We start from the raw sequence: 25,879 nt of genomic DNA, 5'->3' as shown, positions 1-25,879 counted from the left end.
TGGCTACGTTCCTCAGGGGTAAGAAAATATATTCTCATTTCATGTATGGTGAGTGCGCGATCGTCTGTATGACTAAAGGATTCTCTGGGTAGTTCTTTTAGTGGTTTATGATCGATATCCTTCTAACTCCTCATTTGCAAAAGGAGGAGGGGGGAGAGAGAGCCCACCATGCTCGGGACTCCTCCATGCAAATTAGAAGCGAGCACCGCAAAGGATCACGGGGAGAGGGAGGTGCCACGCCTTCCGTTTCGAGCGTTCGTTGGTGCTGTCGCGAGAGTTGGCCGCCCGGGCTGTCGGGAAGCGGCTGCTGACTCCGGCCGCGGGGCGGGCTCGCCGCAGTCGGCTTCTCCTCCGCTCTCCGCTAGCTGCGCGCCGCAAGATGGCCGATCTCTCGCTGGACGAGCTCATCCGGAAGCGCGGAGCGGCGGCCAAGGGACGGTGAGCGGCCCTTTCCCTTTGCCTCGAGGCTCGTGGGGAGGGGGCCTCGCTGCTTCTTGGGGTTCGGGGGGCGGAGGAGGGAGCGGCCCCGGGGGAACGACGCCGCTTGCGCCCGCCCCCTGCGGCCGCCGCGCTCCTCATTGGCCGGGCCGCGCGGGCCCAGCGGTCCACTGGCTGCTGGGACGCCCGGTCGCAAGCGAGCCGCGGGTAGGGCGGGTCCGGGCCTTGCTCCCCGGCGGATCGGGTCCGGGGGACCACGGTGGCGCCGTCTCCGCTCGGCCTTTAGCCCCTGGGAGTGATGTGGGCTGAAGATGAGCGGAGGAACCGCCAGCCCAGAGCTGTTTATGGCCGGTTCTGCTGGTTCTCCTGTGCCACGGTTCTTAGCCCGACCCGTTTTCAGCGAAGAGCTCGTTCATAGGCGAGGCGCCTTGTTCCTTTCACGGTGATGTCTGTGATGGTTGTCCGATCGTTTTGTTTTCTCCTGAGACGGGCTCTCACATAGCCGGAGCGGGCCTCGAACTCGCTGCGTCTCTGGGGTTGGCCTTAAAACGCCAGGAGCCTCCCTCCTCCTCCCGTTTCTCAAGGGCTGAGATGACGGGCCAGTTTGTTTCCGTTTGAGAGCCGGCGTCCTCCATGTTGTCCAGGCTGGTTTCGAACTCTTGATCTCAAATCGATCCTCCTCCTGCCTCAGTCTCTTGAGTAGCTGGCGCTCCAGGCACTACGCTGTTGTTTAATTATCTTGTCCCCCGTGTCACAAACGGGAAAGCTGGAGCCAGAGAGAAAGACTTTCCCAAGGCCACCGGGTGCCCCAACTGAGTTGGCCTCAAGCAAAGACAGACAAAACAATTCAAGATGGTGGCATTGGTATTTACGGATGTATGCCCTGGAGTCTTTAGGTGAGACATTCAGACTCAACAGACATTCAGACTCAACAGACTTAAACATCGATCACCATTTCTAGCTTTTATAAATGTGCAGGTGAAAAAGTGATAAGTTGGCCCGTGGTCAGCAAGCATATAGCCACACTGCTATAGGTATCAGGAAAGCATTCCTGGGGCTGGAGAGATGGCTCAGCTAAAAGACACCAACTGCTCTTCCAGAGGTCCTGAGTTCAATTCCCAGCAACCACATGGTGGCTCACAACCGTCTGTAATGGGATCATGAGATCTGATGTGCTCTCTTCTGGTGTGTCTGAAGACAGCTACAGTGTACTCACATACATAAAATAAATAAACCTTTCTTTTCTTTTTTTTTTTTTAAAGGAAATGTTTTCACAGACACTCATCTGCTCAGCTGTGCCAATCCTTCCCTCCGCCTGTGTCTAGTAAACAGTGTTGTCCCCTATACTCCCTCCAATCTCAGTGCCACCCAGCTCACCAGCTCATATTGTCACATGTCTTCTGGGTCATGAGAGATTGACAGCCACAATGGTTAAGCCATTTAAAAGTTTTGAGCTGGGCAGTAGAGGCACACGCCTCTAATCCCAGCACTTGGGAGGCAGAGGCAGGCGGATTTCTGAGTTCGAGGCCAGCCTGGTCTACAGAGTGAGTTCCAGGACAGACAGGACTACACAGAGAAACCCTGTCTCGGAAAAAAAAAAAAAAGAAAATGTCCATCTAGCTTTCTTTCTCCTACTGGTCATTTACAGCCTGAAGACTGCTCCCTCACAGAGATTGCTACTGAGATTGGCCAACCTTGTCTCCTCGTTCAGCTGTATATACTACTCCTGCTTCCTTGTGTATCTGTATGCAATAACCCTACTTCCATTGCTCAACTGTATGTAATAAATACACNCTCAAAAAAAAGTTTTGAGATCTTTTATTAGTAGCTAGGCCAAGAGTAATGGTCACTTAGTGACCATGCCCAGGAATACATTGTTTTTAAAAACAAAACCAATTACATGGGCGCTGGGGAGGAGGTCACACTAGTGAGGAGTTTGGGGTGGCCTAGTAATGTGTTTTCTTGCAGAGGTCAGCAGTGTGTTTCAGACACCCCATGACATTATTTTATTTGCAGTTCTTCATGGTTATCTTAGTTTCGTGTTAAACTTGCACAGACATCAGTTATATTGGTTCATACACCTGCACCAAGGGAGGGCCATGGACATTCCCCAAAGCAATTCCAAGACGGGTGTGGCCCTTGGTGGTGGAAGGCTGAGAACTGTTTAGTCCAGTGGTTCTCGGCTGTCCTAATGCTGTGACCCCATCCATGAATTATTTTCTTTGCTACTTCATACCTAATTCCCATACTCTTACGGGTCATAATGAATCTGTGTTTTCCGATGGTCTTAGGTAATCCCTGTGAAAGTGTCATTCAACTCCAAAGGAGTCTCTTTCTACTGATGGGTTGAAAATTGCTAGTCTAGGTGGACACAAAATATGGGACTCATTCGTTTATTAACACCACTCTGCTGTTTTCTCAACTGTTGTCTGTGAATACAACTCTCACAGATCTTCCCTGAGGTAAATGGTGTGGAGTTGGTTCTGGGTTGTCCAACATACCTGAACCTGCCCAGGCCTACAGGTTGCAAACTGTTACCAGGTTCTGCTGTTAGATGTTTCCCCCCAGTTCCTGATGCCTTGCCATCTATAAAACCTGTTTGGTTTGTCTTGGGATGTGTAGTCTTATGTGAAGCAGTGGGGACAGCTTCAGGGAGAAATTTGCGTCTTCATGGAGAACAGATTGTGTACCAGCCACACACTGTTGGAGTTTGTCAAAAGACCCTCACAGAGACCACCATCGCTGCAAACCGCATGAGGATTTTTTAACTGATCTAACGCGCTGGGGACTCCCCTCAGCACACAGGCCAGAGGAGAGACCCAGAACAAAGAACACATTTTATACCTTTGTAAGGGGCAGGTTTGAGCAATAGGGTAACCGGCTTATTCTCATTGGTGTAGCAAGTAACCTTTTCAGGCGTTGGTTGGTTTGCATAGTGACTTCCTCTGTCTGGCCTAGTCCCTCACTTTGCTTGCCCCCATGGTGGGTTATTATGACTTGGTCAGCAAAGCAATAGTACATTTTGAACTTATGGGTCAGCTATTAAATCACAGCTGTTAACATCACAGGGAATCCTAGCAAGGTCAGGGAGGTTTGTGGTCTTTCTCAGAATTCAGAGTGGGTAGGGGGATTTCTAATCTTGATATGGTTATTTCTCTGAGAATAGCTAATATTATTTTGGCAACTGTAGACTTAATCATTTTGACTGCTAAAAACTATGTTTTTACATTTGTTTAGTCAGCCAGCTTCCTTATTTGGCTCTGCACTTGGCCTGCTAGTACAGTTTGGAAAGCCCTTTTCAAAGGGGGAAGGTACTGGGTAGTCTTGAATTCATTTTAGATATTACAACACTCACACACTCTCTCTCTCTGCCATATAGTGTTCTTGCAATGGTGTTCTTAGCATTTTTTAAAATATTTATTTATTTATTATATGTAAGTACACTGTAGCTGTCTTCAGACACTCCAGAAGAGGGAGTCAGATTTCTTTACGGATGGTTGTGAGCCACCATGTGGTTGCTGGGATTTGAACTCAGGACCTTTGGAAGAGCAGTCGGCGCTCTTAACCGCTGAGCCATCTCACCAGCCCCCTTAGCATTTTGTTCAGAGAACTGCTTGTGTATGAGAGGCCGTGTTTGTTAGCTGTGACGTTGCTAGGACAGTACTTGAGCTCGGGGTTTGAGGTATCTGAGTGGAGAAGTGGAAGCACAGAATGCACCTTACAAAGGAGGTGCCCTACTTCCTGCGTGTAGGCCTCCCCCTAACAGCCCATTTAGCTGTGAACTCATGAGTGGAGTAACCCGCTGGTAGGGTTCATCCTTCATGAATCCAGTCACTTCTTAATAGCACCATCAGGCCAGGCATGGTGGCACACACCATTAGTCTCAGCACTTGGAGGCAGAAAGTTGGATCTCTTGGAGTTCAAGGCCTGCTTGGTCTACATAGAAAGTTCCAGGACAGCTAGAACTACACAGACAACCCAGATCCCCACCCCCACCCCCAATCCCTCAATGCCAACCTAAAATAGAACCATCTAGAAACCAACTCTTCATTTAGATCTGAACCATAACTCTGCCAGGCAACTTTTTTTAAAAGTGGGTACCAGCTGGGCGTGATGGCGCGCACCTTTAATCCCCCCCACACACACACACTTGCACTTGAGAGGCAGAGGCAGGTGGATCTCTGAGTTCGAGGCCAGCCTGGTCTACAGAGTGAGTTCTAGGACAGCCAGGGCTACACAGAGAAACCCTATCTTGAAAGAACAAAAAATAAAAAAAGTGTGTACCATGTTAGAACTGAGGGTGGTAGAGCAAGCCTGTGATCCCAGCCCTGGGGACCTGAGATAGGAGGCCTGAGGTAGGAGGCCTGTTGACCAGCAGGAGCTGCATAGGCCCTGCCTCAGAAAACAAAGGATGTGCCTTGTAGTAAGTAGTGAGTGAAAATGGTGGGGTGTCAGGGAGCTTTCCTTGCCTCACCTTCCAGCTGCTTTACTGCCCCTTCCCCCTTCCCTGTATGCAGAACACCACCGCCTGTCTCACCAGGTAGTGGCTTTCTTTGCTGTCACTTTTGAAGGCTTGAAGAAAAATGATGTGATTTTTTTTTTTTTCCCAGTGTGAAAATTTTGCTTTTATGTGAAATTGGATTGGGACTGGATTATTTTGGAAGAGTTGAAGGCAGTGCAAGGGTTAAGACTTCCTGAAATGCCATTTCACTTGCACAGTCAACAAACACTAGATTGGGGCCCAACGTCAAGTTCTGTGAAGACAGATTCTGAACAGTAAGGAAATGTCATTTCCCACAGTAAATGCTTTGTTTAGTGCTTTCTCGAAGGAGTCACTCACTGTTCTGGCAATTTTGGTTTTGTGTTTAGTGGTTTAGAGTGTGTGGCTCCTGGGGCAGGCACCCTCCTCCTGGTCGAAATGACAGGAGCCAGAGTCTCCGCTAGGGACAACAGCCTTCGTAGGCTTACCACAGACTCTGCACACCCAAGGCACACCATGTACACTCAGGACCTGGGGACAGCAGTGCCATTCTGGGAGCAAAAGCCTGGGGAGGTTAGCTAGGTTGCAGAGCCCAGCACGGACTGCGTTTGTGGAGTTAATGTCTTCCTGGGCCCCTGTTAAATCGTGGAAAGATGCCTTGATGAATGGGTGTTTGTAGAATGGGAAGAGTGGTTTGAGTAACACTTGATCTGCCTCTTGTTGAGACCCTGCTGTCCTACCCACACTTGTTTCTTGTGATTTGAGGGGCAAGGGACCTTCTGCTAAGTCTGTGCTGGGCATCAGCTGTAGTGCAGGTACAAGCTGTGCCCCCTGTTGACTTCTGCCTTAGATGTGAGAGTCTCTGATTAAATTAGTTGAGGCAGCCCTTCTCTTTAATTTGATTGGTCTAGTTCTTGGGATCACTGCTGGTCTAGTTAGAGTGTGTTAGAGTTGATCAGCTGAGCCTCGTGTCCCATTTTGAGGAGTCTTTGGAGCCGAAGTGGGTGGAGGAAAGTGAATTTAGGTTCAGACCTACCATCTAATCCTGGCCCCACTGTTACTCCTTGTTGATATAGGCTAAAGGAAATGTGGCTGCAAACACAAAAAGCAAGGGGGAAGAAAAGTTGTCAGTAAAGGAATGTGTCCTACTGTCTTGTCTTTATTACTAATTGGTGTTAAACTGTTTTATTTTCTCTGTATAAATATTAATTATCTCAGTGCTGGTCAGTGTTGAAGAGCACTGGCACTGGGCAGTGGTAGTGCACACCTTTAATCCCAGCACTNGGGAGGCAGAGGCAGGGGGGTTTCTGAATTCAAGGAAGAAAAAAAAAGGGCACTGACTGTGGCTCTTTGAGTGGGCCTGGGTTTGATTCCCAGCACCCACATGGCAGTATACAACTCTATAAGTCTAGTCCCTGGGATCTGACATCCTCTTTTGGCTTCCCTGGGCATTGTGTGCATTTGGTACCTAGACATAATATTCAGGCAAACCCATAAAATAAAAGATAAATTAAGTCTTCAAAAACAGCAACAACCCCTGTCCCCAAGTGATCTCAGGGCCAGTAGGACCGATCAGCAGGTTAAAGGGTCTCTCAGCAAGCCTGACAACCCGAGTTCTATCCTAAACTCGTGAAAGTTGTCCTCTGAGCTCTACGTTTGTGCGGTGGTACGTCCATGGCCACACACATATACAGATAAATGTTTTGTTTTTTTAAGATGTCAACACATACATTATCTAACATACTCCCATGGTGTATTTAAATACAACTAGGGCTATATTGATGAGCCTCTTTTGTGTCCAACATCTGGAGCTGGCCTTTGTTTTCTGTCTTCCACAGAACCAGAGAGGCAAGGCGTTCCTATTCCTTACACACCCTTGGCCTACAATGTCCCTTCCCAGGAGTAGCTGGGGGCTCTGAAAGCTGTTGCAGAGTTGCACTGCTGATCTTGTCCTAGGTGGTGCAGCTAAGAGTCCTGCTCAGGGCAAGAGAGAGATGGTTCAGCCATTAGCACTGTCTGCTCTCTCAGAGGTCCTGAGTTCAATTCCCAGCAACCACTTAACCATCTATAATGAGACCTGGTACCCTCTTCTGGCCTGCAAACATACTTACAGGCAGAACACTGTATACATAAAAAAGAAAAAAAGGAGTCCTGTTCAAAGGTACCCTCCCTTACCTTCCCAAAGACAACAAAACAAACCCAAAAAACAAAAACAGAATGTATTTGGGAAATTCAGTAGTCCCTAGAATGGGATGTGAGGCTGCAGGCTTAGAGATGAGGTGAGACTAAGACACCCCCACCTCCCTTCTTCCCCGCATAGGGGAGGACTTTGCTATTCTTCAGCAGTTCTGGGGCAGGTAACATAATTGACTGTTTGAGGAGGCCTGTCCCTAGCTGGAGTGTTTATTTGAAGAATTCAGATGACTAATGCCTGTCTTGTAACCCGTGCTGCTGCCTGCTGGGATGAATAGCTGTCTTTTCATGCAGAAAGAGGAGATGCGATTATTAAAAGCTGGGCACAGAAGCTCCCAAAGCTGTGAAAGGAGTTGAAAGAATGCCTGTAACCAGGGAATGAACGCATCAAATTGCAAAGTAGCTACTCCCAGCAGGAGCAGCGAGCGCCCACATCCCTGCCAGATCCTCCCCTGCACAACTGCACCCTAGGTACAGTTGACTGGTAGCATGTATGAAGGTGGCCTCGAGGGTTATGTGACAGGGCCATGCTGAGCTGTTTTCATTACTGTCCTGTATTTCTCAGTATATCCCTGTCACCAAGCAAGGCGTTACTATAGATTAAAATGTCAGTCCAGGTTGTCTTGGTGTCTATGTGACCAGCTGAGCACTTTTGTCCAGTGTTCTTCATGTGCAGTCTCATCCTGATCAGTAGGAGAGTGTGCTCTGTCCCTGAGGAAGACGAGAACCCCAAGATGTTGTTCCACCTAGGGACAGTAGTCATCTTCACTTTGAAAACATTAATAATGCTACTTGTTGGTGTTTTAAATAGGCAGAAGGACATTCAAATCTCTTCTTCACCGAGTCCCGAGGACTAGGGTGCTCTCCCTGAATATTACAGTGACCCTATTTACAAGCTGGCGATGGAGGGTTTGGTGGCTTGTTTGGTTTTAAAGATTTATCTACCCAGTGTAGTATCCCACACCTTTAGTCCCAGCACTAGGAGGCAGGGGCAGATTGATCTCTGTGAGTTCGAGGCCATCCTCATCTACATAGTGAGTTCCAGGACAGCCAGAGCTACACCAAGAGACTGTCTAAAAAATTTTACTTTATGTGCTTTTGATGGGCCAGAAGGGGAGATCAGAGCCTCTGGAACTTGGATGATAGATACTTGCCAGCTGCCAGAAGTGGGTGCTAGGAACTAAACTTCTGGTGCTCTCACGAGAGCAGCAAATGCTCTCAGTCAGTCTCTAGCCCCTTCCTCTTTCTTGACTGTAATGTTTCATTGCTTAAGTGATTGATGATACAGATAACATAACTTTTATTTTATTTATTTTATCTAAGTACACTGTAGCTGTCTTCAGACGCACCAGAAGAGGGCTTCAGATCTCATTACAGACAGTTGTGGGCCATCATGTGGTTGCTGGGATTTGAACTCAGGACCTTTGCAAGAGCAGTCAGTGCTCTTACCTGCTGAGCCATCTCTCCAGCCCTGGATAACATAACTTTTGAAGGCAATATTGATGTTATGGTCTCTAGAATGTCACCAGATTCCCTTTGTTAGTTTGAAAAATGAGGCAGGAAAACAGACAGACTTGATCTCGGCTTGCTGAGGCTACTTTTCTTGGAGCAGTGAGGGGACACAACGTTCCTGAGGGATGAAAGCTGAAGGACACATTTAAAGAGGCTGGGGACATGCAGGTATCAGAAAGTTGGGTTTTTATACTGGGCATGTGGTCTCTGCCAGTGGAGCAGACTGGTCAGGCTGCGGCTAAACTGTTCTTTATGGCTAAGGGTTAGAGCTCCTTACAGCCTGACTCATTTTATGACCTGAGGCTATTACCCGTACTGTCCATATTCAAAGGACATTTGAGTCTCTTCAAGGCTGTTCCCAGTGTCCTATATTTCCATAGCCAGTTTGTTTGTCTATAGATGGGAGAAGACCACTTGAAGTAACTGAAAAGCGAGAGTCTCCAAGCTTGGTGGGGCAGAAACAAGTGCAGAGCAAAGATAAAGAAGCCCCCAGAACAGCTAGGGAAAGTTGCGGACCCAGTAGAAAGAAGAGGGGAGCCCAGTATGTGTACAATTGTCTGTCTGGGTCAGGTTGCAAGGAACAAACAAAAACCAAGCAGACAAAAACGAAGGAGGTGGTGAGCAGGAGGGAGAGCGTGTTACCCACTGCCTGAGTCACCCCCAGGTTCAGGGAGAGATGGAAAGCAGACCTGAGTGTTAGGAGGAGGATCACATGCTTCTAAGACAGGGGCGGGCAGCTGCTGCACTCTGCAGGACGTTGTCAACCAGAGAAGGAGTGAGAGCTCCCAGAGCTCTGAGGCCTGGTCAGGGCCTCCAAGTCAGACCCAGATGATAGTTACTGTGCATTCAGTTGGGGTGTGTGAATGGTAGTGATCACCCCCTGGGCCTTTCCTTCCTGCGTTGCAAGGTTGACAAGGGTAAGGAGGTACAGGATATGCTCCTGAGAGAGAATGGAACTGAATGATTTTGAGTTTGGGAAATGGGAAAGCTAGATGCCTCTTCAACTGCAGGAGCAGAGAACTTGCAAGCCATAGGCTACAGTTGGCTTTTCTACACACTGCTTGCCTAGAATGCCCTTTGACCCTGCTTTTCCCAGACTGTGGGATCATGTCTAAGCTTCCGCTTGTTTGTGAGGACCCCACAGGCTGTGCCTGTGTCTTCCTTCCCAGTAGGGCTGTGGACTGTTGGATTGGATGCAGGCATTCTTCAGTGTGGAGCACCTGGAGGCTTAGCCTTTCCTGCTTTTGTAATCTGATTGTCTGTGACTTAGGAGGAGGTCAGTGGGTATTTTCATCTCGGGTGCTCTCTCACTACCTTTGCTTTTGTTTAGATCTAAGTAGTCATTGTTGATTAAAATGTTTTCCTCAGTTTATTAGTAGGACTTGAGTAGCATTTCTGTCTGAACCCATAGCCAGCTTTTATTTTATCTTTAATGGGCATCACCAACAGATGAGAGAGACTATGAGAAGGCCTGTAAGGGCGCCCTGAATAAGAGTAGAGTCTCAGTTCTCATCAGGGCTCCTTCAGTGTGGTGTCAGGTTCTCTTAAGTAACCCCACTATTGCCTGTGGCTTCCAAGCTGTGGGCCCCTAAGTCAGGGGTAGCCCAATCGAGTGAGGCATATGTTTTCTGCTTCGTAGCTGTTTTTATTCTCCCTAATCATGGGTGCTGCCGTCCTCCATACCTCAGACCCCGTTCCTTTTGACTGGCTTCTCTAATGGCTCCGTCTCCTTGAATCCTTTTTTCCCACTACTGTGCTGGGGATTCAGCCAGGGTATATTGCATGCTAGACACGCCCTCTACCACTGGACTGTGTTCTCAGCCACACCTTGGTTGTCCTGGCTGGAATGGAAAGAGGCCCGGCCTGCTGGTTGAGTAGGCAGGTAAGCCATGCAAGAGAGGCCTGCAGACTCCTGTGCATCCCTCAGCAGGGCCGGTGGCCTCTGCAGCCTCTGCAGACCACAGGAATGGGGCCTGATCAATGGGATTTCATTCAGTCTCCCCCCCACCCCTTGCCCCTCCCTCCCTCTCTCCCCCTTTCTCTCTTCTTTTTCTTTGTGGTTTTGTTGTGTTTGTTTATTTGCTTGTTTTGACACAGAGTTTCTCTGTGTAGCTCTGGCTCTCATTGTGTAGACCAGGCTGGCTTCAAATTGCCTGCCTCTGCCTCCCAAGTGCTGGGCTTAAAGACATGCACCACCATCCCCCAGCTCATTCTAATTTTTAAAAATAATATTTTTTTTACTTATTTTATGTGTATGCATGTGTGTATGTGCCTCTGCATGTGGTACCTAAAGAGGCTAGAAAGAGATATCATATCTTCTGTGGCTGGAATTGCAGGGAGTTGGTTGTGGGGACAGGAAAAATAGCAAGTGTTTTTAACCACTACACCATCTCTAGCCTTCCTTTCCAATTTTAGGAGATTCTAAAATTGTACATTTTTTGTTACTGAACAGCTTTTTTTTTTTAAAGGTTAACTTGTTTTATGTATAAGTGTTTTCTATGAATGTATGTATTGTATGTATGTGTATCAAAATAGGGCATTGGATCTCCTGGAATTGGAGTTACAGATGGTTGTAGACCACTGTATTAGTCACTTTTTCATTTGCTGTGAAGAGACACTATGACCATGGCAACTCTTATAAAGGACAATATTTAATTGGGGCTGACTTACAGGTTCAGAGTTCCATTAATGGAACTGAAGGAGCTGAGAGTTCTACATCTTGATCAGAATGCAGCTAGAACTAGTCTGTCTGTCTTCCAGGCAGTTAGTAGGAGTGTCTCAAACCCACCTCCAAAGGGATACATTTTCTCCAACAGGCCACACCTTCTAATAGTGCCAGTCCTGGGAGCTGAACTTATTTATGTTCACTGCTTATGTTCAGTCTTAACCACTGAGCTGAATTCTGCTTTTGATCTCTCTCTCTCTCTCTCTCTCTCTCTCTCTCTCTCTCTCTCTCTCTCTCTCTCTCTCTCTCTCTCTCTCTCTCTCTCTCTCTCTCTCTAGCTGTGTCTTGCAGTCTAGCTCAGACCAACCTTGACTCAACAGTCTTGCCTCAGTCTCCCAAATGCTCTGATTGCAAGCATTGCCATGCATGGCTGCTGGTCCATCCTTTATCTTTATTCTGTTAGACTTTGGAGTGCTGAGACCTACAGGCTGGCTTCCTTAGTCCTGCTAAGAGGTGCTTGACTGCATATTGGCACCATTTGTTTTAAGGGGCAGCTTCACCAGGTCTGCCTGCCTTCCCTACAGAAAGCAGGTATATATAAAATGTTGACTAAAAGAATCAAGGAAGCAAACAGTTTTAACTGGTAATGGGTTCTCCATGGTTTTGTTTATGATGCCAAGTTAAAAAAAAAAAAAAAGCCTGGGGCAAGAAAGAAGTATTTATGTTTCTGTATATTTGGGTGCCAGCAGGGTTCTGGAAATTCCAGGACAAGCTTTTTGGTCAGTGTCTCCGACTCTCCTCCATGGCTGCTCTTAAACCCCAGATCCATTTCCTGTTTCATTATGTGTTTGCAGGCTCAGTGTCAGGCCAGGAATTGGAGGTGTCCGGTCTCGAGTTGGAATCCAGAATAGTCTTGTTAACCAGCCAGCTCGCACAGCCACCTTCCAGCGGAGATTTGATGCCCGACAGAAGATTGGCCTCTCAGATGCTCGGCTCAAGCTGGGTGTCAAAGATGCCCGGGAAAAGCTTTTGCAGAAAGATGCCCGGTTTCGGATCAAAGGAAAAGTCCAGGATGCCAGGGAGATGCTGAACTCACGAAAGCAGCAGAGCACTCTGCCCCCAAAGCCCCGCCAGGTGGCTGATGCCCGGGAGAAGATCAGCTTGAAGAGGAGAGCCCCTGCTACATTCACAAGCCCGCCCATTGGCACTGTGACCCCTGCTTTGAAACTCACCAAAACTATCCAGGTAGGTTGTGGCTCCCCTCCAGCATCTTCAGAAACCTGGGAAGAAAGCTGCAAGTATGCAGGGAAAATTGGGGAATGGCAAATGCAGTTGATCCAGCACATTCCGACTTCAGAAAGGCATTACAGACAGTCTGTGGAGCACAGGGTGTCTTTCAGAGGAGAGCTCCAAAAGAATGAACTGACTTTGCAAAGTGAGACCAAAGTAGAGAAAAAAAAGTAGCGTTACTACTTCAGTTTTATAAAAGAGAGTAAGAAATGGAAGTAGTGCGTCTGACATTACTCAGTCAGTCGGAGGACCAGGGCAGGAGCCCAGGAGGTCTGACTGCCTGTCCAGTGCCCTGGCCACCCCAAACCACCTTCACTCCAGGAGGAAGGAAACTGCAAAGCTAACTGTATTGGTTTTGTTCACTGAGCCAAATTCATTGAGCTCTTCAGGTCCGTTATTGCATGACCTTTGCTGATAGCTGCTTACGCCAAACTATTTTAAATTCGTTGACCTACTTAGAGTACACATGAGCCCTCTGGGATGGATTGTGACTACTGAATGTTTCTAGGTTCCACAGCAAAAGGCCATGGTGCCACTTCATGCCCATCCTGCTGGAATGAGGATCAATGTTGTCAATAACCACCAGGCTAAACAGGTAGAATGAGTGTGTATGGTGCCCACGTGGGAGTATGTATGCATGCATTTTGCTTTGACGAGGTCTGTTAGGGTAGATCGACTGAGGACTGGCCTAAGGCTCCTATTTCAAAGTACCAGAAGGTTTTTCACTTTGGAATTTGTGAGTTTTAAGAAGAAATTTGTGCTAGGTGTGATGACACACACATTTAATCCTAGAGCTCAGGGAGCAGAGGCAGATGAATCTCTGAGTTTGAGGCTAGCCTGATCTACATAGTGAGGTGCTATTGCAGAAAAAGGAAGCAGAAGCCCCTTAGAAGACATGATGGTTCATACCTGTAAGCTCAGTACTTGGAAGTTGGCTCAGAGCTCATTAATTTGAGACCTACCTGGGTCATATAGTGATTTCAGGACAGCCTGAGCTACAGAAACAGACCTTGTTTTAAAAAAAGAAACTTCTTTATCCAGGCATGATGTATGTATAATCAGGGAGGCAGAGCCAGGAGAGTCACAACGTCTATAACAGCCTCAGCTACATAGGGAGACCTTGTCTCCAAAAAGAAACTTTTTTAAAAAAGATTTATTTATTTTATATATGTGAGTACACTGTCACAGTCAGATCCCATTACAGATGGTTGTGAACCACCATGTGCTTGCTGGGACTTGAACTCAGAACCTCTGGAAGAGCAGTCAGTGCTTTTAACTGCTGAGCCATCTCTCATGTAGTCAGGCTGGTTTCTAGTTCATTATGAACATCATTCGATATTCCTGCCTCCACCTTCCTGATACGTTGTGTTGCCAATGAAGCCAGGGCTTTTGTGTTTTACCATCTAAGCAGCTGCTCCAGCCTCTGAGAGGAAACTTGGTATTGAGAGAGGAGAGGCATAAAGGGCAGTAGAAGACAGGAAAATCAAATAGTGATCTATAAACATGCATGTGTCTAATGGGGGAAAGCAGGCACTACTGAAAATCTGCTGGAGCTTCCTGGAGAGGTTTGTTTGCTTTTAAAGTGTACCAGTGTTTGTTTGCATGTATGCCTGTTGCTGCGGAAGTCAGAAAGAAGGTCCCTGGAACTGAAGTTACACCTTCATGTGGGTGCTGGGAACTGAGAGAACAGCAAGTGCTCCCAGCGCTGAGCCTCCCTCCAGCTCCCATCGTTGCCTTTGTTGTTGTGATGTGCTGGGAATGTGATGGGCCTTCCGGTGCTAGACGAGTACTGGACCACTGACCCACTCTTCCAGTCTTCCTGGTTTTTCATTTGTTGTTGCTACTCTTTGTTTAATACCTGGGTAGGGTTGAGAGTATGTTCTTACCCTTTTTTTTTTTTTTCTCGAGACAGGGTTTCTCTGTATAGCCCTGGCTGTCCTGGAACTCACCAAGCTGGCCTCAAACTCAGAAATCGCTTGCCTCTGCCTCCTGAGTGCTAGGATTAAAGGCGTGCGCCACCACACCTGGCTCCCAATTTTTTAATATTCCTTTTTTCCTTCAGAATTTGTTTCAGATTTATAGTAACATCTTTAACAACTGACTGATCTGTGGAGTTGACATTTTTCCTTCCAGAAATACTATACTGTGAACATCTTTGGGAAAAAACTCTTTGTAGGGTTTAGGTTTACTCCAACAGACCAGACTTTGGGATGACTTTCCAAGCCAATTGATACAGTCTTGTACTTCACGGTGACATTGTGCTCAGTGATAGACTGCCTACCGTATACCAGACTAGCTATGCAGTAAGCTCTACATCTTACCTTCTAGGTTTGTGTAAGTAGTATAAGTATACTTTGTTATCTCACAATGACTTCCTTCCTCAGACTGTGTCACTAACTGAATATAAAATGTTGTAGAGATTCTGCATATACATTTGCTACTTATAAAAAGGTATTTCTGGCCATAAGCTAAGTATTTGGGAGGCTGGGGGCAGGAGGATTGAGTTTCAGGCCAGCTGGGCTACATTCTGAGCTCCTATACATAGAAGTAGTCCTTAGCAGGTGTTATTGGGCTCTGTGGTAAGAGTCCCATGAAGCCTTCGGTCACACGTCCTCTCATTCCCTGTACTCGTGTGTCGCACTCCTTCCTAAGTCCTTGTTCATTTAGCAGCCATTGCTCTGTCTGCTCTTGGTTCAGATGTGTATTGAGGGTCTGCATGCTGTCTTAGCATTTATCCAACTGATTGATTTGTTTATTTCAGGGTGCTAGGGATCACTGAGCAACATTCCCTAGCCCAGCTACTGTTTCTTTCTTCTCAGAACTTGTATGACCTAGATGAAGATGATGACATTGTGGCACCTGTCCCTACTAAGCAGATGAAGTTTGCAGCCACGGGCAGCCTTGTTCACCACATGGTATGGCGATTTTTTTCTTTTTCTTGCTGCACTCTGTACATCAGATTAAGTGGATGGATGGGTGGGGTTGTGGACTCTCATTAATTTGGGCTATAAGCTTTTTAGAGCTGTAACTAGCGAGTTCCTTGGTTTTAAGATTGCTAATACTGGGGTGTCAAGGTCCTATGCAGTGACAATGAAGAGCTGCAGTCCCAGGGGACTGAGTCACTTGAAGGGAATTGTGTCTGAGTCCATTTTCTGCTACTGTAACAGTACAGCAGCTGGTGAACTGTGAGCAGTGTAAGTTTACCAGGAAGTCAAGGAAGTTGGGCTACATCAGTTAAGGGCACTTGTCAGACATGAAGCAGAGAAGCGAGAACGCTTTGTCTGGGAGCCTGAGGGAGCTCCTGCTGCAGAGACACGGCTCTGGCCAGGACCCCAACTGTAATGCAATCTCCTGGGTACTAAATAAGGTCTGACAGTGGTTGTGAGGTTGAGTGATGCCAGTTCATTTACTTCCAGTAATGAGACGATTTGGGTCTGCCTGGCTATCTGCTGGCTTAGTCCATTGCCTGTTCCAGGTGGAAAAGTGTTTACAGTGATTCATTTGAGATCCCTGCTCCTCCTCAGCGGCATGGGTCTGACATAGAGGGTAGATGAACCTATTCAACGTTACCCGGCTTGTACATGGGTTGTACCCAAGTAGTCCATGGAGTTGCTGAGTGATCAGCATAGCTCCCAGGGCATCGCCCTGGCTCTTGAGAGAGAAAGTGGCTTCAGAGTGCGGAGCCTGCCCTGGGGAAGATGCTTCAGCCCGACCAGCCCGAGTCTGGTGAAGTGACCCTGCTGCCTGCCCTCCACTTACCTGGCTGTGGCATCCCTCCTTTCTTCCCGCTCAGTTGGCAGCAGAACTCCGCTGCTTTAGTTCATGCATCTTTGTAGGCAAGTCAGTAGGAGGAGCTTGTTTCCAAGGGATCACACCCGGAGTTCTGGAGGGGCTGGTTCTGATGGTCTGTGTGTGCTAAGTTTCTTAAGTAAGCTGGGAGCCACAGAGGCTGACTGTTCATGGTGCCTCTGCATTGCCAGGTCAGAGACCAAAAGCGAGGAGTTCTGTGTCTTCCTAAGAGTTCCTAGGGGCTGGAGAGATGGTTCAAAGGTGAAGACCACTGACTAGGCTCAGTTCCCAGCAACCACATGACAGCTCACATCCATCTGTGAGTTGTAGTTACAGGAGATCTGACAGATATAGCTGCAAACAAAACACCAATGCACAGAAAAGAAAAATTAATCATTAAAAAAGAAAATGAAAAGAGAGTTCTGTGTTCAGCCATCCGTCAGCTGATAATCCTTCCATCCTATTAGACACTTCCGGAGGAATGAGCTTGACCTCAGGCTTTTGGCCTTCTGACCAGCTGTAAATGAGCCTGTGGTTGTTGAGTCTCAGGTCATGTCCATGGTGACAAGTCAAGCAGGAACGGTTTATTTGCTGCAGGCTGATCAATTAGAGATGTGGCCAGACCCTCAGCAGGTAGCACACAGGCCTTTTAAAGCATAAAACTGAAGTAGGAAAAAAGGACAGTAGGGACAACTTGACCTTTGTGGTGATTGGCTGTATTTATGTCAGCAAGTAACTGATTGGTCCTGGCTAACTCCAGATTTATCTGGGAAGGGTGTGTGGGTGGGGTCCGGGACAAGTTGTTTACTAACTAAGTAAGGCAGGGGGCGAATGGAGGAGGGAACGGTAGCGTTACCTTGGTCCTTCCGTGGCTCTTGAGTGAGTTTCTTGGTCTGTATGAAATTCTCTTGCTGTGGGAAGTGGTTTCTGTGTTTCCCAGCAAGGGCTCCGGTCACTGCGTTCTCTGCTTTTCTCTTGCTCCTCCCTAGTGTGCATTGCTGGCTGGTGTACTAGCTGCCTTACCCTTTGTGCTTGGACTGAGCCTTTGGGGGTCTAGCATTAGCTTGTTCTTTTTAGCTCATCAGACAGTGGCCTGTATCTCTGGTCTCTCAGACTCTTCTTCCTGTTTGTGTAGGCTGGACTGAGCAGTTCCAAGCTGTCCATGTCCAAGGCCCTCCCTCTCACAAAAGTGGTCCAGAATGATGCCTACACCGCTCCTGTTCTCCCCTCCTCTGTTCGAACCAAAGCCTTGACCAGCATGTCCCGGACGCTGGTGAACAAGGAGGAGCCTCCCAAAGAGCTGCCACCTGCTGAGGTAAGGTGAAAGCTACAGCTAAATTGTCGGCCTGTGTTGTCAGTGTACCCTAGAGGGTCTTCAGAACATTCTATGATGTGCATGTTATCGCCCCTTTCTGCAATGAATAAACCAGTGAGCTTGCTGGTCTTCAGTGAGCTTGCTGGGCAGTGAGGACCCTTGTAGAGAGAGCACACTACGTGGCATGAGGGTCCCAGGAGAAAGTACTGAGAACCAGGAGGAGATGGTGTCTTGGGCCTCTCAGGAATTTAAGCCTACACCATTTGTACTGACTGGGTTCTAGAAGCAAAGTTAGCATTCTGTGTGGAAGCGTGGGGTGAAGGGTCTGGATCCCCTAGGAAGGAGCAGGAGTCTCCTGGCCTCTACTGTCCAAGGTGTGATGGACGCACTCTGAATGGGGTTCTGCTGTGCCTTCCTGGCCAGTTGTCTGCAGTGAGTTTGGGGGGAGGGGGGGACACATGTTGCTTTCTAACGCTGCTCATGCTCGTCTCTGGCAGCCTGTGCTTAGTCCCTTGGAAGGCACCAAGATGACTGTGAATAATCTGCACCCTCGAGTCACCGAGGAGGACATAGTTGTAAGTACCGCCATGGCATCTGACCTTTAGTCATGGCTGCTTCTGTGGGATGAGTTTCTAGGACCATGGCAGGCAATGCTTTGCTGGAACTCAAAGGATGCTCATGCTCAGGGTAGGGCTTTTGGTTTGGTTTGGGTTTGGGTTTTTCCAGACACTGTTTCTCTGTGTAACAGAACCCTGGCTACCCTGGACTCACTTTGTAGATCTGTCTGGCCCTGAACTCAGAGCTCCGCCTGCCTCACCACTCCCGGCTCAGGTTTAAGTTCTGATTTGCCACTCTGATCCATCTTCACATGGTATACCCTCTGTGGCCTCTGCCTCTCCTGTCTCTAAGATGTGGAGACTACATATGAAGATAGCATGTATAGAGCATTCCTTCAAAGATGAGTTCAGTTGAAGCCAGGTGTGTAGCTTACACTTGTACTTAATGCCACACTGTGTCCCAAAGACTGTGACAGGAAGCCAGCTAGGAGGGGACACAGCCTGAGAACAGCAGGCAACACCCATTGGCCGCCTGTGTCTTATTTGCTAGGATTCTCCTAATTTTGGTGCTCAGAGTCTCATGCCATGTTCTGGGAACCCCTTCATCAGGCAGCCTTGACTGTCAGTCACCTAGAGTAGGACACCAGCATCCATAGTTGCAAGTCGCCCTCTCCATGATGCATTAGCCACTGCCTTTAACCGTCATTCTGTGGGTCTATCTCAGAGGTCTCTGAAAACCTTTTGATAAGCCTGGGCCCGGTTCTAACACAGAGCTCTCTGAAATTCCCTAAGTATTATCACTGTTGAACTGCACAGGGAGAACTTGGGGCAGGGCACTTTGTGGGCGGTCCCTTGTACAGCAAGTGAAGAATACCTGCAGACAAGGCCCCCCTGAAAGCCTGGGTGTGCGGCTGCAGTGCAGTCTTTGGAGAGTGTGAGTGGCAGGTGGTCTGCATTCCCTCCCAACCTCACTTGTCCTTTGCAGGAGCTCTTCTGTGTGTGTGGAGCTCTCAAGCGGGCTCGACTAGTCCATCCTGGGGTAGCAGAAGTTGTCTTTGTGAAGAAGGATGACGCCATCACTGCTTATAAGAAGTACAACAACCGATGTCTGGATGGTAGGTTAGGGGGAGGCTGCCATCACGCTCCCCTCTCTGTTTTAAAGCAGTGAGCTTTTGGGATTAAACTATCCTCCGACATTGGTACAAAGACATCTTGGGGAACTCAGCCTTCTAGGGCTTCTGGGTACCAGGAAGAGGCACTGCTGTGTACTATCTGAATAGCACGACTCAGTGGATGAGTCTCTTAAAGGGTCGTGTTGGGAAAGCCGAGTGCCACAGCTCCCCCTTCACATGCGGGCGGTCTCAGAGGCCAGGAGTGTCTCGGCTTCTGGGGAAGATCTACCAGTGAATACACAGCTTCTTGTTTATATCTCAAGCTACACTGTTGGGAGCTCTGGGCCTTGCTCCTTTTTTGCTTGCTCACTGTGAGTGTGCTGTGGGTGTGCTGTGGGCTGCTGAGGACCAGGGCTCTGCACTAGAAGCAGGGAGGGGAGGAAAGCAAAGATGGTTTGCATTCCCGTTGACTAGCCGTGCTGACCATGTTTTATGTGCTTACCTGCCATGTGCGTCTGTTCTTTGCTTGGTCTATCGTGGGATTCTTTGTCTGTCTCTGAGTTTTGAGACATGGTTTCTCTGTGTAGCCCTGGCGCTCTCTCTCTCTCTCTCTCTCTCTCTCTCTCTCTCTCTCTCTCTCTCTCTCTATTTATTTAAAGGCTAGGCTGGCCTCAAATTCAGGCCTCTGTCATCCAATTTCTGGGATTAAAGGCATGTGCACTGTCCAACTGGATATTTTTTTTCTTTTTTTAAGTCCTGAGTTGTAAAGGTTCTTCATATGCTCGCAAGGCTTGGGGGACAGAACATAGGTTAAGTGCAAGCATTCGGACCTGGGATGAGGCTCCTCTACCATGTGGGAGGCCACATGCTGCTGTGGTGCCAAAACTGTTGGAACGGCTCCCCTTTGTGGGCCGCCCGTCCCGCTTTTGATGGGAGTGGTTGTATTTGCACACAACAGGGTCTCCCTCTGTAGCTTACTTAGCCTGGCTTCAAACTCAAAGCAGTGCTCCAGCCTCTATCTCCCAAGGGCTGAGATTACAAGCATACACCAATAGGGCAACTTAATTTTGTGGTACTTTTTTTCCCCCAGTGCTAGGGATCAAACCATGGGCCTAACACATGAGAGGCAAACACCCTCCCACTGACCTACAGCTCTGACTCTGGACCTTTAACTAGCAGTGTTGACTAACGAAACTCTTAATTCATGTGACCGTTTCTATATCATCATAGCTAAACATGGTGCTCATACCTGAGCACCATGTCTGAGACAGTCTAGCCTGGGTTGCGTAGTTTCAGGACAGCCTAGGCTATAAAATCAGAACTTGTCTTAAACAAACTCAGTATAGGGTTATTAGTTAATCTGATTTTAGTGTTGTGTTTCAGGGCAGTAGGCACACCAGAGAGAGATAGGTGATTTGTGGGGCAGCCAGAACACACACTTCTGATGCTTCTTACTGTGTCACATGACAGATGTCATAACCCTGAGGCAGCTCCAGGCAGGGCAGATTCACCAAAACATGACAGGGACTTACGAGTGAACACTGCTGCGAAAAGTAGCGCTGCTAGCCTCTTTGATTTGGGGTGCTGGGAACCTTCCATTTGGAGAGAAAGGGACTACAGCCTGAAGGCGCTGTGATGCAGAGTGTAACATTGCCCTGAAACACAACTCTAAAATTAGATCAACTATTAAATAACCCTACGTGTGTTAGTGTCCTTTCTGTTGCTCTGATGAAATACTTGAGGCTGTATTCTTACAGCAATGGAACTTATGTGGGGTTTTCAGAGGCAGCAGTAGCATTGGTTTAGCCTCGAAGAGGTCCTCCCAACCAAGCCTGTTGTTCTCATCACACATGTGCCATACTTGGTGATCATGTGTTTTACAAAGGATGAAACGTTGGAGTGGGAAAGACTCCTCAGCCACCTTCCCAGGGGTGTAATAGGTGGAGACTTAGTGTGATCTAAGGTGTAAATCGGACTTCACAGCTCTGGACGATGCACACTCAAAAAACAACCAGTTAGCTGAACCCCTAGACCTGCTAGGTAGTTTCTTCTGTATGTCCTGCACTAGGTATCCCAGGCTGGCTGTAAACTTGGAATCCTTCTGCCAGAGTCTCAATATTTACATTTCTGAGCTGTGCCATCATGCCTGGCTTCAGTGGTAGAATTTGACCCTTGGTCATGGAGTTGGTGATCCTTCTCTGATGAGGAACAGGTCTCTTGATGGAACCTTTTCGTTTTTGATTTTCAGGGCAACCTATGAAGTGTAACCTTCACATGAATGGAAATGTCATCACCTCAGACCAACCCATCCTGCTGTAAGTGCTGGGGGTGCGGGTTGGGACAGAGTCTCTGCTGTAAGTGCTGGGGGTGTGGGTTGGGACAATCCCTGCTGGTTTGCTCTGCACTCACCTCTTTTCTGATACTCAGGATGCTTGAATTAGAACCAAGGGGTTTGTCTCAAACTGTCTCCAGGGTTTGAGTACAGAGTCATATTGATTAATATGACTGTCCAGCACCTCTGAAGGAAATGGAAAGCAAGCGCTCATATGTGCTTTGTATATCTGCCATCTCCATGGTAAACAAGTTACTGCACTTCCCTGGAGCTGACTGTGTTCAGTGATGTTGGACGACACCTGGGCATATGCCCCTGGCTCACTATTGAGACTTTTGAGCCTGAGGTGCATAGAATATTGAGGCTGACAGAGTAGAATTTTTCTTGAAAAAGTAAATATACCCAAGGTGAAGCTGAGTCATACCAAGGTGGGTGGAATTGTGCCAGGTAGGCCTAGAATAGAAACATGCCTAGACTTGGACATGCAGAGACAGGAGTCAAATCTAGATAATAGATGGAGGGTAATTGGACAAATCTGTAAGACTGTCCCAGAAATAAGTTGTGCTTTACAAATGTTTTGGAAAGGGACTGGAGAGATAGTTGAGTATTAAGAGTGTGCACCGCTATTATAAGAGGACCCAGGGGTGGCTCCCAGCACCCATGTTGGGCAGCTCAAAACCACCTGTGAGCATCTGTACACACATGCACAGATACATACATATACATAATTTAAAATTTTAAAAATAAAAATGCTGAAGTTTTTTATGGCCCAATCATCGGGCTAACCAGAATTAATGTGATTGACTTAGGTTAGGCTTGAAAGATTTGTGTAATGTGTGACCTTGTTTGACCACCCAGAAGAACATGCAGTTTCCAGATATGAAACTCGGGCACTCAGCAGGCTGTAGCTAGGGTTTGTTTTGTTTTAACAGTAAATAAGGAAAATGCCAGTTTCCAATCAGTGGAGTCAGATAGAGGGATGTGGGGAGCCCATCCATGCCTAGCTCCCAAAGATGCTCAGGGGACCCAGCACCACCTAGGGAAAGCTGACAGGGATTCGGGTTTTCTGCTCTCACAGGCGGTTGAGTGACAGCCCCTCAGTGAAAAAGGAGAGTGAGCTGCCACGGAGGGGCAACCCTGCCTCTTCCAACCCTCCTGCCGAAGTGGACCCCGACACCATTCTCAGAGCACTCTTCAAGTCCTCGGGGGCCTCTGTGACCACACAACCCACAGAATTCAAAATCAAACTTTGAGGAGGGGAGCGAGGCAGCCAGAAACAGGGCAGAGGAGGGTGGCTCTGTTTCCCAAGGCAAAGTTGAGACCAACAGGCTGTCGGACTGAAGCCCCCTGAACAAGGGACGAGGTGCCAGGGAGAGCTTCCTCGCTGGACGGGACCCACCTTTCTGTGTTGTTTACACCTTGCCCTTCTGTGTGTTCCATTTCTGTAGTATGTTTCCTCTTTCCTCCATTCATCACCAAGGTAGGCTGTGTTTGTCGGTGTGCCTCCCCTACCCTCGGCCCCTAGCTGATTTCTTCCCTAGATATGGTGCACTGTTTCCCTGGGTGGCCTTCTGTGGCCCCATGGGACACAGGGTGCAGGAAAGTGTTGAAAGACTGCTTTTTTTTTTTTTTTTTTTTTTTATTTTTTTATGTTTTGTTTTCAAGAGTTTTCTTGTTCTGTTGAAGTTTTCACACAAAACAGGGAATACAATGATCCTCCTGCCATTTGCACCAGGACAGCTGGGGGATGCATCAGGCCACTGGCTTCCTGTGTTCTCACCACTGTCCCCTTCAGGCCTAACTGCCAGTGTGCAGTGCTCTGTGACAGGCAGGCAGGGTGGCTGTGTTGCCAGCTCTTGGCTGTCTGTGCTGGTTTGGGCAGTGTACAAGGCATCCCAGCATTCATGGTCCCTTGTTAGTGTTGTGCCAAAGGCCTTGGGTGAGTTCTCTCAGCTTCCATATGGAAGTGAGGAAGAGACCTGTGCCTATTAGCCCTCTTGGTTCTCACCTGATAGGGCAACATCAAAGCTTGGTTTGGGTGCGGGTGCCAGCTTCAAGTTGGTTGAGCCTTTTTCCAGGTTCTACACTGGGCTGTAGCACAGAGGACTTGGGGGAGATTGATTGACTCAGAACCATTGGCTGGCTCTGGCTCTGCTTCAGTTATCTACAGAACAGCAGTCAGGGTTGCCCGAAGTGCAGCCTCCACCAGGGCATTGTCTGTGCCAGTGTCAGTGACCCATATTGGTGAGTGGTCTGAGCAAGCTGATGGGTTACTTTACACAGTGTGCTCCTGCATTGTTAGAGTGGAACTGTGGACTTGGGCAGGTGCTGAGTGTCAGGTAGCAGTGTTCCAGAGCTGGTCAGTAGGCCCCAGACAGTGGGAACAGAAGATGCTAAGCTGTCATAGGTGGAGAGGATCCTTAGGGCACACAATATCAGTTATGCATTCTGTAAAGGGACAAACCGGGGAAGTAGAGGAAGCTGTGGTACTGTGACCCATTCAAGGCTAGCCCAGTAAAGAGAACTTCAACTAATTCTTATTTCCTGAGTTAGATCCTAGCCCATGCCCAGCTGGAAGGGTCTCGAGTCAAAATCAGTCCTTCAGCTCTAAGGTTGCCCAGCAAAGGAATCCAGGAATGACATCTGCGGTGTCCACTCCTAAAGAGCCTCTTACACCCTTCTAAATGGGTACAAACTTAATTCTTCTCAGAAACTGAAGACATTCCTCTGTGTTTGCCCTTTCCTGGCCCAAGAGAACACCCCTAGACATTAGGGCCTAGCTCTCTGCCACTGGGAACAGCTGGCATGGCTTTTGCTTTGTGTAGAGTAGGGTGGCTGAAGCCCTTCCTGGTTCCCCTACTCTTTGTGAGCCAGGCGTGCTGGGGCACACTGGAACCCAGTCAGCCTCACCCTCCTGGCCAGGTGGTACTTTGGGGAGTAGGGTGTTTGCCCCTCCTGCATTTCAGAATGTCATCTTGGGAAACAGAAAAGAAGGTGGGCCAACCCTCATGTCCCCCACTCCCTTGCATTACTTATTTGTGTCTTGTTCAGGAGAGAAAGGCATTGTGGGATGGGGGGGGCTTGTTTACTTTCCACTTCTCAATAAATGTTTGTTATTCCTAACTTTGAGCTAGAATGTCTTTTTTCATGGATTTTATTATATTTATTGGGTGTGTGTACATTTCATGACCCATGTGTGGTGGTCAGGGGCCAACCTGAGGGTGTCCTTTCCTTCCACCACATGGGTTCTGTGATTGAAACTCAGTTTTATCAGGCTTAAGGGTAAACACCCTAACCTACTGAGCTATCTTGTTGGCTCTCGGCTGTTCACACTCACTCACTCACTCACACATACACACAAGCAAGTACACAAGTGTATGGGCATAGTTGATGCTTGAAGAGAACTAGATGGTGCCTGGAGAACTGGAGTACAGTTGTGAGCTGCCTTGTAGGTGCTAGGAACCTTCCCTGGTCCTTTGGAAGAACAGCCAGTGGTCTTACCCCTGAATCATCTCTCCAGCCTCCAAGTAAATTCTTAAGATCAGAGATTATATATAGACTTCCGATAATGTGCACTTCAAGAGTGCACATTCCCATGGGGCTGGGGAAGATTGGGCCAGAAGAAAGACGGAAACCTTGCAGTACAAACACCAAACCCCGTGGCTCCGTGTGCACTGAAGGAGACTTAAGATTCCGAGAGTTTGGACAGCTCTGCCCCTCCAGATTTGCTTTCTGCAACAACTCCCTATTTGGTTCCACTTCTCCCATGCAGCTTTCTGTCAGATGTCCATGCCTCTGGCGTCTCTACCATCTTGAAGTCTCTAATGCCACTCAGGCTTCACCGTAACAGTTACACTGCGGAGCAAGCCTTGCCTTGTTCTAACTTTGTCACATACACCAGTACCACATGAATGCCAGGTCTGGCCAGCCTGATGGGGCCCTGGCCCCTCCCAGCACAGTGGCAGCAGCTTCTGCATGGAGGCTGGTGAACTTGTAGGAAGCTGTCTGGGAGCAGGAAATCCCTTTGCTGGCTCTGAGTGCTCTTGCGGGTGCAGAGCTGAAGGTGTCTCTTTCCACCTCACAGTGACAGGCTCTGAGCACATGGCTGGGCCGTAGCAGAAGGCTCTCAAGCTGTCCCTTTCCAAGTACCATTCTGTCCCCGTCAACAAAGAGCTACTTTCCTGATGCCACAGATC

At 48.2% G+C, this 25,879-nt stretch overlaps 1 protein-coding gene across 2 annotated transcripts; it reads left to right on the top strand.

The window, feature by feature from the left end:
* The first annotated feature begins 290 nt into the window (after positions 1-290).
* On the top strand, positions 291-24,798 carry Poldip3 (DNA polymerase delta interacting protein 3). 2 transcript variants are annotated; one of them, XM_021216547.2, is made up of 9 exons: positions 291-438; positions 12,143-12,533; positions 13,087-13,173; positions 15,398-15,493; positions 17,503-17,682; positions 18,180-18,257; positions 19,225-19,354; positions 21,600-21,666; positions 22,762-24,798. In XM_021216547.2, the coding sequence occupies exons 1-9, from the start codon at positions 380-382 to the stop codon at positions 22,934-22,936; spliced, it is 1,263 nt and encodes a 420-aa protein (XP_021072206.1). In that variant the 5' UTR covers positions 291-379; the 3' UTR covers positions 22,937-24,798. The 2 variants fall into 2 exon arrangements, with proteins under 2 accessions (XP_021072206.1, XP_021072205.1); XM_021216546.2 differs by lacking the exon at positions 13,087-13,173 and having other exon boundaries at positions 301-438.
* Positions 24,799-25,879: the final 1,081 nt, after the last annotated feature.

This window comes from Mus pahari, chromosome 17, assembly GCF_900095145.1.
Source record: "Mus pahari chromosome 17, PAHARI_EIJ_v1.1, whole genome shotgun sequence".
Classification (NCBI taxonomy): Eukaryota; Metazoa; Chordata; class Mammalia; order Rodentia; family Muridae; genus Mus; species Mus pahari.
Note: the sequence above shows the minus strand (reverse complement) of the source record. Positions and strands in the feature narration are given on the sequence as shown.